At 38.1% G+C, this 13,646-nt stretch overlaps 1 protein-coding gene across 1 annotated transcript; it reads right to left on the bottom strand.

Moving 5' to 3' along the window:
• Positions 1 to 520: 520 nt before the first annotated feature.
• colec10 (collectin sub-family member 10 (C-type lectin)) lies at positions 521 to 13,113 on the bottom strand. The gene is made up of 7 exons (XM_061718281.1): positions 12,931 to 13,113; positions 10,755 to 10,826; positions 6,249 to 6,320; positions 2,669 to 2,722; positions 2,256 to 2,351; positions 1,811 to 2,022; positions 521 to 1,674 (listed from the first exon to the last, which is right to left on the bottom strand). The coding sequence occupies exons 1-7, from the start codon at positions 13,031 to 13,033 to the stop codon at positions 1,441 to 1,443; spliced, it is 843 nt and encodes a 280-aa protein (XP_061574265.1). The 5' UTR covers positions 13,034 to 13,113; the 3' UTR covers positions 521 to 1,440.
• Between the last annotated feature and the right edge of the window lie 533 nt (positions 13,114 to 13,646).

Genomic DNA, 13,646 nt, shown 5'->3' on the forward strand with positions numbered 1-13,646 from the left:
TAATCAGAAAACTCCTCTTCAAAACTTCAACTTTTAAGATCGTGACATGCCCATGCCTGCAAACCCCCTGTACTGTCACCTCATTTGATGTTTTGCAGTTCTCAAGTTGCCCGTTTGGCATTGTACCTGGATGGTTATGACTATGTCAGCTGCCAACATAGTTAGCAATGATGGCTTTGGGAAACACCCCCTAACAGTTCAAACTTTTTTAACAACTCAAACATTTTGTGACAGTTTTCAGGAAACAGTTGGACTTGATTATTCAAAACTTGAACGTATACGCACCATTAAGTAGTGAGTATACATTCACCACTTTATAAGGTATACCAGGTGAACCTAACAATGTGGCCAGTGAGTGTATGTAAACATTTTAAACATTTTATATGCTTTTCTGCTTTGAGATCTTGGTTCTAAGATGTCTCAGGATCTTCATGATAGGCTTGGATTTGATGATTGTGAATGGAAGATCTCTGAAACAGAGTAAGAAATTCTGGAAATCCATGAAGAAAATTATTGGCCAACATCCCAGGCTTTAATACATGTTGAAAAAAAAGTGAAATAATCACATAAGAAAGAGAGAGAGAGAGTGAGAGAGATTCATAATTCTGGACATGCCATCTCAAGGGAGAGAACAACTACAACAACAGAGTTAAACTTAACATATAGGACAATGTTTTATTAGGTTTTACTGCTTCGTTTTCCCCTATGTTTGAAGATATTGTTCAGTTTCAGTGTTGATTCTTTACTGTTTGTAAGTGTGGGGGTACGTAACTGTCTCTTTCTGTGATAGCTCTGCAGTGGACTGATGACCAGTCCAGTAGCTGATGCATTTTGCCAAATACGGAGATAGTCTTAAAGCCTGTGAATCTGAACAGTTGATGTGTTTAACCTGTAATGGATGTTTGGATACACAGGTGAATCTGTTAGAGGAAGACACATGCATTCTAACTCATTTACTCCTTTTATGGTTACTGTACTTGAACTTCTGTGCAATAAAAGGTAACTATAAAAATTCAATTCAAAACATTTAGCCTTAAGAGATTAGAATGTAAAAGCTAAACTGTTCAAATACACAATTTTTAAAATAGACAGGGGGAAAAAAAAATCACCATAATGTATTACACTAGGAGTCAAATGTATATTGTGCTGTGAATTGTTGAGTCAGTCTTGATATTTCCAAGAACTTAAATAAGTACTGTATGTGACTGTTAATTTTTCAAGAGGAATCTCAAAATGCTTTGAGCTTTATAACTCATACCTCTGCTGTCTAGGAGCCAATGTCGTAGGTAATGTTCCCAAAAGCTTTCTTTGATAAGAATAGTTTTCATATACTGCTCAGACTGGTGGTACATTTTATGACCACTGACTACATCTGCGAAGAAGCTACATTTCTGATGAAGTTATTTATATTTTTGGTCTTGTCTGGAATATTTATCATGCTCAGGCAGGCATCCCTCTTCTTCCTCCTCCTCTTCTCCTGCTCTTTGGGAACTCACAGATGAAAAACATGGTGGCCTCACACTCCACATGGCCCCATGTCCCAGTGCTGAGCAGCTCCACGCAGCTGCTGTTTCTGCCAGGAGACGACCTGGAATATTCATTCTCGTCCTGGCTCCAGGCTGCAAACCCCCCCACAGGGGTGGAGTCTGCATACATATAAATGCTTGTTCCCGTCTGTTAACAAAACAAATATAATTGATAGTGAAAATATTTCTCCACTCTTTAATTCATCTATCACATCAGCATTAAAAAATGTCACGTTTACTGGCAGCAGCATTGCCACTGAACTCTTAAGGTTATAAGCTCTTACCATGTCCTTGCTTTGGGCATGCACTCCCACGTAAACCCTTGTCAGTCCTGCCTGACTGACGTAGTCTGCCATGAGACGGTTGGTGTTGTTGGTTTTTGGCATGGCCAGGGTTCCTCCTCTTAGCCTGCAGTTCATCGAAGCCTCTCTGAATCTCTTGGAGTCCTTTACAAGCAGGTAGTACTTCTCCTCTGTCTCCCTCAAGTCCAAGACAACTGCATGGGAAAAGTCTTACTGTTAAATCAGGCTTGGTCTAGGAGCCTGATTTTTCTTTATTCCTGTCACAATATTGCTTTCACTATTGATAGATTTGACTGTCACTGACTGGAACTGTGAACAGGCACAAACACGCTTCAAATCTGTGGATTATTTCCATTTCTGGTTTTCGGACATTTGACTCTCAAGCCATCACTGAAAGTAATGCTTTTAAAAACCGATGAGGACTAACCGTTCTTCAGAAACTTGACAGTGTTCTTGAGCTTGCCTACATTGACATCCAGCTGTCCAAGTACCTTCCTGTATCTGCCACAGTCGCATGTTGTGCCTATTGAAGGAAATAAGGGGTTAGCAGTACTCATCTGATATTCAGTGAAATTGTTCTGCTGCATAATCATGAACTTGGTTAAACTACTGTATCTCTAAATGGATGAAGACATCCGGACAATAGGTAATGATTTTCTGTTAGTGTTATTGCACTAGGGAGTCCTTCCAAGAATGTCTAGATTACCTTTCCCCACAACAAGTAGTTTTTTCTTTATTATGGTGATTTATCCAAACGTAGTTTATTCAACTCTGCATAGCAGTTCAAATGCATGCAGAAGTATGTTTAACTTACATTTTTCTTATTTGAAATTTTCTCACCTGGATTCCCTTTTAAACCAGCAGGTCCATCCAAACCTTTATGGCCTTCATCACCTATGGAAACATAAACTCACAAATAGTCTTCCATTTAACCCACATATATATTCAGGGGTGCAGCTTGTGAACAGGCAAGGCAGGCAACTGCTTGGGGCCCCGAGTTGTTGGGGGGCCCATGAGGCCCCAAAAAAAAAAAAAATGTTTTTTTTTTTTTTTTTTTTTTTTTTTTTAATAATTACTTTTATTACAAAAGTGTTTCCTATCAGGGGTTTTGAGGACTAAAAAAGTATTGAAGGCTGTTTTTACTGTACAGATCTCAAAATGTGGTAACCGCAATGACCACATCCTCCTCCTTAAACAAACATAAGGCAATTATCAATGACATCTCAGTAGCCAGTAAGAAACCTCCCTTAAGGGGCCCCATGTTGTCATTCCCATGATCACGGCCATCCACCTGTACGCAGTGTAAAAAAAAAACAAAAAAAAACTACACAGTGTCGTGTGTGTAAATTAGCAGTGTGTAAATAAATATAAATTTCATAAAGTTTTCGTTGGTGTCAGTTTATTATAACATAACGGTGATGAACGCTGGTTTGAGGGGCCCCCTAGAAATTTTTGCCTAGGGCCCCAACAGACCCTAGAATCGCCTCTGTATATATTAACTTAACTTAAAACATAAGGAATTTTGGTCACCAGCCTGGTCACACACTGCTGTGGGATGGCATCGTTCTTCAACCATCGTTCGTCGCAAGTCAGCTAAGGTGGTTGTGTTGGTAACTAACTCTAGCACGCACGGCTATAGCTGATCCCACAATGTTCAATGGGGTTGAAGTCTGGACTGCTGGCAGGCCATGTCATCCTCTCCATTCCCAAATTCTGGAGGTAGTTTCTAATGAACCGGGCTGTGTGACCAGGCTGGTGACCAGCATGAGGAGCAGGTGCCAGATGGTTGTGACTGTGTATCGCTCTTCCACATGCTACTGAGGCTCCTGTTTGAGAAGATTTGGCAAATCTTTCATGGACGCAACCCACAGACTCAGCCCTGCTCATCCCATAAATGTATGATCTTTACAAATGTGGCACCATTTAAAAGGGAAATAAACAGGTTTTCTAATGATATAAGATTAATTACCAAGAAGCATTGCCACAACAAAGAAATAATCTACCAAACACAAATGTCTTTAGTTTAAAGGGGACCTTTTATGAAAAACATGTTTTCTCTTGCTTTAACATTTAAAAAGTGGTCTCCCCTCAGCCTGCCAACTCAGAGAAGGAGGAAAGCAACCAAATTCTGCAGTGTCTGTACAGCCGCCCGGATGAGCCACCCAGTGTCATGTGACTTCTACGAGCCGTTCAGATTCTGTTCCCGTCGTTATGTAACGATGGGAGCGATGCGTGAAACCACGCCCACAACTAACTCTGGCCGGAACAACAACAACAACTCCGCCGGCCGGAGCTTCCGCCATTTTTTACGCGTCATTCAGGCAGCCAATCAGCACAGTGCCTCATTATCATCCCCGCCTCAGAATCCTGCATAGAGAATGAGGTTAGAGACTGGGATGATAAAGACATGGCTCAGATGCTGAATTTCTAATTTATTTAGCAAAAAAATAAATAAAAAGCTTGGTTTTAAGACATTCAAGGCCTGTTTAAAATAGGTATTAGATTCCATAATAGGTCCCCTTTAAATTCACAACACATTTTAAATACACTTTTATTTTTGTTTTTGGTCTTTTTTACTCTTCAATCACATCTCAGTGTTTAGAGAGAGCTCTATGACCAATCGCAGATTTAAGGAGACGCCCATTCAGATGTTTGCATTGTTAAGTAGGATTCTATCCTACTTGGGCTTAAGAGAGGCATGTTCCTAGATTTTCTGTTTGTATGCTAAACATACTTTAAGGATACATGGTTGTCATTCAAACGTTGATAAAACATGGCTGAGGGTGCCAAAGGCTTTTGCGCACCGCTGTATAACCTGTATTAAGTTCAGGTTATGTGTACATGATGCAGTTACAATATTGTACCAACAGATGGCTGTATCATACATGACAATTATGTCTGCACAGCCTCAAAGAGTTCCTCAAGTTTAGTGAACAACGTCAGTTGAATTAATTGTTTCTAATAGACGTCAACATGCCAACACGATTATGTAATGTTCTCTATGCTTATTTTGGGTCAATTTGAGAAGTAGGCAAACTGTTTGATTCTAAGTTGGACTGTAGTCTAAACTGTATTGCAAAAGATATTCACTTACACTTAAGTTTTACAGTGGAAATTAACCCAGCTGGCAGTTGCAAACTTTGGGGAAGTGGTCTGCAGTAAACACAATGACCTAGTTTTCTATGAGGAACAACCGGGAAAGTGACAGACTGTACTTCAGCAGCCTCAGCAAGATTTTATTACATATTGATAGAATAGATATTGATAAAAAAATTAACAGCAATCCACAATTCAAGCCTCCGGCAGAAAATATGACAAGTTGAACGTAATAATAAACTGGCATGTACCACCTCTTGGACTAAACAGGACAGCTGACTGCATGAACTATTCCTACAGTTAGTTGGTTATAAACTGAATACATACACACAGTTTTACAGTCTGTAACTTCCGGTTGTTGTCCTTGTGCCCTGACTAAATGTACGTTTTAGATAGTCTGAGAAAAAGCAGACAGACAAATGAAATATACAGCAGAGGGGTAGCAGTTCCCTCACGTATCATAATGATCCTGCATGTTTTGTGAATAAACACCATTAAGCTAAAGCAGATGTTGAAATTCAACTCGTGATAAATGAGGCTGTGCAGAGACTCTACAAAAGAGCAGGTGCATTTTCTTTTGTAATCATTCTGTAGTTGGTATTGTCCAGAAAACATTTTTTATTTTAACCAGAGTACTTCATGGGCTCCGGCCTTGCGAGATCAAAGAAAGTCCAGAGTTGTTACCTCACTTCTTGTCTGTGTGGCTGATGCACAGCCGCATTCCTGGTAGCGTGTTAAACATAATGAATACTGAGAAGTGCCTTTTTGAAAAGGCAGGGGTACATGAATCCCCATAAAAGCAGAAACAAAAACACTCTGGGGAAAGCAACTACATGACATCATACTGGAGAATTATGTATCTTGATTTAATTGGATGTGATAACTATAAACCCACAAAACTCTGAAGAGAATGGTGCACCTTTTAAGGAAACTATCTTTAGCTCTGAACCATTTAGTTGCATGTCTTAAAGCATTTTCTTGTTTGTGCAGAATTTCCCATTGGATGAATGGAGCAGCCGTCCAAACTCAGTATTGTTTCATGAGAGTGTAATTTCTTTTTATGGCAATCTGAAGTCATTAAAGTTGTTTATAAAACTCGCAGCTACTATTTAAAAGTTTGCTGGAGGAAAAGAAGAATAAACTTGTGGGTAAAGATTTTAAACATTATTTATTAATTGATCCCATCTTTTAAAAGAAACGTTTCAAGATCAAGACACATTTCAAAAGGCATCTAGGAGACCATTAAGGGGAAAAGAAGGATATAAAATCAAAACAGACACATTTATACATTTTTTACTGTAGCTTAAAATGACTTTCCTCCCACCTTTCTCTCCAATGGGGCCCATCTTTCCTGTTTGTCCCACATTTCCATTAAGGCCTGGCTCGCCCAGTATGCCTGAAAGAGAAAAAGAAGGAAGAGTGAGAGATATTTAAGATGAGGTTAAGAAATTGAAGTGACACTAAGAGAAGAGGCACATGCCATGTTGTGACTTTAGGAACTTCCCACAAAACCACCTGACAAACTTGAAGGATCCCTTACTCTTAGGTAATTTATTCAGCTTGTCATAATGTGACTTTAGTGTGAGATTATACATTTTTCATGCAGATAAATTGGAGATTAAAATAAAAAGAAAAGATACAAACTTGATGTCTGCCAATTGAAAGTATTTTGTTAGATGTGTGTATTTATTTACTGTTAGACTACCATCTACAATTGTTATTCTATTATATTTACAGGCTCCAAACTATTATTGTCATCACAGTGACTGTAATGAATTAATTTCTGCTTACTGGAAATGGCTTAGATCATCATGAAAGACGCTGACATACTGACAGCATGGGATTTTTCATGCCGCGATGAAAGTGTAGGATGTAGAAAATCAGACAGAGACCGTGCGCATTTGTGTTCATATGTGTGCGTGTGTGTGTGGGAAAACTGCAGAGCAGACAGAAGCTTTCTGCCAGACCTTCACCAAGTGTTTCCTCAGGAAACTATTCAGCTCAAAATTGATGCCATTTCAAATGCTAAGTGACGTATTGTAGAAGCCCACTGCTGTTTGAGATTTGGCAAACACACACACACACACACACACACACACACACACACACACACACACACACACACACACACACACACACACACACACACACACACATGCAAGTCAGCTATTCACAACTATTTCCCATTTCCCACGTGCTCATGTTGATTTTCTACTTGGTGATTTGCGAGAAGTGTTGGCGGAAAGTACGAGGTCTTATGGATTGTATTAGGTCCAAAAAGCTTTAGTCTTTGGACATATTTTAATATTATCTGTATGCAATTTTTGTGGAATTTTTTAGGAGAATGCCACAGAAGCACTCTCACAGAGTAAATGTTTTGACAATACTAACCTGAGAACTGATTGTGAGAGGTGATTATAGGTGTTTGTTTTGTGATACATGAGGAAATTGAATCTGCTGGTCTCTTTGTTATTCACTTCATGTCCGCTACAGCTGATTGATGTTGTTTTGGCAGTGCTTACGCTTGCCAGTTAAACGGTCTACCTAAACATCTAGATAACAGTCCTTCCTATCACTGCACTCATTCTTTGTAAAGGCCAACTTCTCCAACAGGTTTAACGACCGGATTGTCCAGCTGCTGGAGCATAAAGGAGATGAAAGCCACATTTTCAGTGACTTCAAGGCACCTAGGCTTTACAGACTCACTCAGAAAAATCTAGATAGAGTGTTTATTTGTGTGTGTATTTATTTATTATTTTTTTATCTAAACTCTAAATTTCAGCTCCTATCTCGGCAGAGTCTTTATAATACTATACAAAGCAGTAATTTTATGTGGTTGGAGTGAACTACATCACTGGCGTACAAGCTAAAACCGGACAGAAATGTAACCTTAAAAACCTTGAATGAGGTTAGGCTATAAGACCATAGTCTGCTTGTTTAGCAAATTTATTTCCCAATACATAGATTTATTTCATCTAATGGCGGTTCCCTCCTGCTCCAAATGTTCCATTCAGTAACAAATCGTAAATCAGTAATTCCCAACTTCCAACAAGAAAAAAGAGTATTGTAAAAATATGATGAAAGTATGATTATTATTAATAATAATAATTTATTTTCTTTAAGAAACCTGTAATTTGCTGTAAGCAGCAAAACAGAAACGCAAGAGTTACTACTCTCCCACTCTCTAAGTTACAGCAAATGCGGCATTATCTAAATGTGTTGATGGAGATCATAAATGGAGATAAAGATGTGGACGGTGGATAATTCTACGCTTATCTCGGTTTGTGATGTAAGAACATCCTGTAAACATTATTGACTCTCTGACAGATATATTTAATGATAACAGAGTTATGTCACAGCTTGTGAGTTATCATATATGCTTTCAAGCATAGGATAAATCTTTTTCATATTTTCTTTAGGATGATTTAAAATATTGTTTTCTTCATCAAAGAGCAAATATGACTTGTGCTTTTTCTATAAAAAACATACCAGAGGATTAGAAAAAGCACTGGTTCACATAAACTAAAGGCATTGGGCTTCATTGTATTGTTATTGTTAGTTTTACACATGCTTGCCATCCCCTCAGGTTTTTTTAATTATAAAGTTATACAAAAACCTTCAGAACAGCTGCGATCAAAGAACTAAAGTTTGTTGTTGTTAATAAGTTTGAAGAAGCACATAGTTTTTGCAGCCAGGCAAAGCATTAACATTTATGCACTCCCTTTTAACATTCAAAAATGTAACAACTGTTTCCTATAACGCTGCCTTAAATTAAGGCTGGGAAAACATGCGTAATTTGTTGAGCTGCAGACATATTACAGTTATAAAATCATTGTAGAAATCCGGATTCATGCCTGTCGGTAAGTACACAGACAGACAAAAACCATAATGACTGGCTTTGCTGTAATGTTAAATAATATCCCCAAAGTTGAAAAGCTGAAAAAGTACAACAGTCTTGCTGTTTGTTCCACACAGGCTTCATGGGAAACTGCAATGTTGTGTCTGTTTGTGTGAAAATATGTGCACATGTGAACCGTGTAAAGTTATTGATTTGCACATGTGTGCAGTAAAAGTGTGGCTCTATAAGCACGGAAATCTGTAGTTTGAGTCCATAAGCTTTCATTCTTTGTGTGCACACTGCAGACTGCATGTGTCAGCGTGAGTACACGTGAGTGTGTGCAGACATATTATATGGCTGGTTGCTTGGCAAACTATTCTTCCAGCCCATTTGAAAAAAACACATGGTGAAATGGGCCTTGTCTGGCCTTTTCAGCAGCAATTAAGAGGTCAGTATCTGTCTGTTTGCCTGCATGTCTCATAGTGAAACATAAGCTGAGACCTGAAGAAAGTTCACATATAGCGGTCTGCGTGCAGACATGCTAATTGGGGAGCAGTGCCCTACACCAACAAGAGCAGTTAAACTAATTCTGGATTTATTTTAGGGTTTTTTGGAAAATCACAGCTAGTTAGTAGCACCTAGTTAGCCTAAGACGGTGGAGGCTTTCTCAGCGAGGTGAAAAGCGCAACAACGGAAGGATAGCCATGATTACAGTATTTAAGTGTGGCTGGGCCTCTCACCCATCATTTGCCCAAAGGTGTGATTAGAGGTGTCTTCAGTCGGGGTATGTAGAAAGTGACGTGACAGAAAGGGAACAAGGCAAATGCAAATGCAACCGTTACATTAAGCTATCCTGGCTGACTTTAAAGCTTTCAGTAAGAAAAAAAAAAAACAGGAACAAAAACAAAAATAATAGCTTTGAAGACAGCCTTTATCTTTATGTTGACATGTGGAGTGCAGAAAAGCCCATTCATGACTTTTCCTCATATGCCCTTCAGTTGTCTAGAGCGTTTGTTAAATGTCAGCGAATGAAAATGTGTGGGTCATGTTTACGCGTGGTGCAGGGTTACATTTACATATATTCAAAACACATACTATGTCAAATGGGACATGAACATGGAAAATCTATTTTGGTAGCATGAGTGTTATTGAGGAAAAGAAGGTGTGAAAAAATGAGAACCTATCTTTGAGACAGTTCCTTAAAACAATAAGAACTTTTTTTCAAGAATTTTCTAGAGGATATTAGTTATTTTGTAGTAAAACGTGTTCTGATATTTCAAGATAGAAACAGTCTCTGCATTTCAACTGCTGCTTGATGAAGAATAAGGCTTGAGGGAGAAAATAAATAACTTCCTTTAGTTGACGTAGTAATCCAAGTATTCCAAATTACTCACACATTCCTAAAACATGCGTGTTAGTATAAATGATGATAAGGATTAAATGTGATTGTTTATCTATGTGCGACTCCATGATAAACTGGTGACCTATCACTCGTCTTGCCCTATGGTGGTTGGGGTTGGGACCCTGAACAGATCGAAGCGTGCATAGAAAATAAATGGATGGATGATAATTAATTCAAAACGATGAATTTTGGTTTCTAATACACAACTCATCCAGCTATCAGTTGGCAGTGAAACAGGTGTGTTCTAGCAGTGATCGATGTAATTAAAACATATTGATGACATCCTGCATAGAACCTGCTGATTTCACACATCTCAATAAGGATTACTGCTGCAAAGCCGCAACAAAAAGTTTACTAAACTTTTCTGTTACCCTGCGATGGAATGGCAACCTGTCCAGGGCGTAATCAACATTTTCCTGGGTGTATATGTCTAAATCTTGAACTGAAGTGAAACTGAAATGCTAAATTGAGGAGTGCAGAGAAAGTTTGGAGAGAACTATTTAGGAGCTATTTATGATCAATGAAATATCCAGGACAGCTTGTTTTTGTTCTCTCTATATACGTGGTGTGTAGCCTACTTATGTTCATACCTGGAAGTCCTGGTGGTCCATACTTCCCCAGTTTCCCCTGATCTCCCTCCTCTCCAGTCTCACCTTGGTCTCCTAGATTGAAAGGAAAGAACATTAAGTGACATGCTTAAGAAGTGCTATGCAATCATTTTTCAAGTAAACCATTAGGAAGACAATACATTATCAACACATCAGCAGGCCAGGAGCAACTACAGGACATGGCTCTGATGAATTGTGTCTGTGTATGAGTTCCAGGACAAGTCCACTTATGGATTTGGGTGCAAGTCACTGTATGGGAAGACTGAATCATTTGTGCTTGTTTAGAATCATGGGACTGACTCGGCGTATTACAATTTAATAAAAAGCCTTTGCCAAACAAATGTAAATTTGGGAAGTACCAGTGTTACGACAGGGCTAATGAAGTAGCACAATTTTGTGTAAATGCAGCAAACAATTAGCATTTCAGGCCTTCCCACTGAATAATGAAATAATGAAAAACTTTGTGAATGTCTATTAGAGCAGTCATCTTTTTCCCAGCTGTTGAGGCTTATTCAGGATAACTATTGTAAAGTTTGAAGCTTGGAAAGAAAGAACCAGAGTAATAATTTTCTGCTGCTAGCTTACCTGAAAGCAGTTGTAGCATTGAGGTACGCCAACTCCACTTTCATATGATTCTGCTGCTATGACATTTCTTCATTTTGTGAACTACTAAATTAAGCACGTAACATTTCTAAGAAGCCCTATCGACAGTAGCGGATCGCATCTTTGTATTCAAATGTTTTAGCCATTGGAACAATTAAGATCAGCTGCACATTAGGGGGTCTTAAAATCAGATAAATACAAAATCTGATAACCAGCACATGCCTTTGTACACAATTTAGTTATTTATTGGACAAAGACTATTACAAAATGCAGAAACAAAGGGTGCAAAAGTACTTGCCATGACCCAACAGCATTTAGACATTTATGTCTGAATACTTTTTGAACGTGAGTGTATGTGGTCATGGTGCCACATGAAATTGACATCCGTTATGTCAAGATTAATCTGACAGTAATTTCACATTTAGAAATGGGAGAAGCAAAAATAATTATTTAGAGAAGGGAAAGCTTGTCCAGTGTTCATCGTCATCTAATTGTTCTTAAAACGAAATTTTGTTTTGTTTTAAGTGTTTTGACCAACATTCGCCAATAGCTTTTCATAATACACAATGTTGGCTAATCTATTTAAAAATGATGTAGTCAGAGTACCAGTAAAAGCAATAAAAGTACCGTATGTTTGTTGAAAATGGTTAAAGTAAAGAAAAAAAAGACGTTTTGGGTTGTATGAAACATAGAAAATGTACGCCTGACGCCCACTGAAATATGCACTCAGAGACTGACTGCGGTCTGTAGTATCTGGATGAGTCTTGTAAAAATAATCAGTTCACTCTTGTGGCAGCTGTCTAAATACACACTGACACAATGGGACTTTCTGGCCAGTACAAAAAAAAGACTGTGAAAGAATATCTGATGTTACAACCACCTCTCTTTGTAAAAGGTTCATGCCAAAACTTGACTTTGTATCTCAGTCTAAGCTTTTTTCAAACTAGAGGGCAAATGTTTATTTCTACTGTGAAAAACTGTAAAATTTGATCAAAAACCCTTTTACATTTACAATGTATTTTTTTGTTTTGTTTTTAGGTGAAAACCTCCTCTTAAGATTTCATTTGAGCCAGAACTATGGACTATGGACTTTTTAGAAAAAAAAAACAACAAAAAAAACCCAAAAAACAACCGCATAGCTCAACTTTGTATTTTATTAGCTCTGTCTGTCTGAATCAGCAGGGGAGCGAGCTACTGTTGTAAAATGAAAAACACACACAGGGAGGCATTTCCTCCAAGAGTCTAAGGGTAAGCAGACAGTTAGCTAATAAACCATAAACTCCAGGATATTTAATGCTTGGTGGCTTTATCATCAGCTCTGTAGACACTTAAACAGACTATAGTTTTCTCCCTAGAAGGTTTTACACTCACAAATAGTGTCAATGCTCCAATTCCTTCTTTATGATGTCAGAACACAACCTTAAAAAACTAAAAATACCAATACAAATACATTGAACTAACAACATAAACACTACAAATATCTGAGGCTCCACAACAGCTGATATGTGTATATTTAAATATACATATATTTCATGTAATACATGCTTTGGCCTACCTTTAGCACCAGGTAGGAGAGAGTTGGTGCAGACTTCTGGAGATGCAGACATGCAAGTAAACAGAGCAAAAGACACGCCGAGCATCAACAGCCAAGACATCATGAACCAGGCAGATCACAGAGGAAGATTTGGATTTTCTTTTCGTTTTTTGGTTGCTAAACCATGGAAGGATCATCTCCAGGGTGAGTCCAGCAGTTATGAGAAAACACATTAGGGTCAGAAGAAAGCTGTGCTTTTGTTTATAGAACAGACACACACACTGAAATACACACACATGTTCAAGCTTGTGTATTGAGTCTTATCAGTTACTTGACAAACTGTCAAACAACACACTGCAGGCAACTGCATTCCTCTGCAAGTCTTGCCCTATGGATATCTGACCATTAAAATACATGCCAAACTCTTGCCAAAGTTCAGACAGATACCGGAATAGAGAAATTAGTGAAAGACTATATATATATATATATATATATTTTTTTTTATTAAATTAAATTGTAAAAGTTAGATTAAAGTACTATTTCTTTTTTTTTATTCTTTATATTTCATCTGTTCACCTTTTTTTATAAACACAGCTCTTGGGAGGTGGACTGATGAGATTTTCTGAATGTGTATATAATTGAATATTGTTCCAAAAATAATGATGAGGATTTGCACATTTCGGTGGTTTTAAAATATGGTGCTGATTTCCGCAGGCCTAAAGCTCTTTTTTAAAATG

This window comes from Cololabis saira, chromosome 3 (assembly GCF_033807715.1).
Source record: "Cololabis saira isolate AMF1-May2022 chromosome 3, fColSai1.1, whole genome shotgun sequence".
Taxonomy (NCBI): Eukaryota; Metazoa; Chordata; class Actinopteri; order Beloniformes; family Belonidae; genus Cololabis; species Cololabis saira.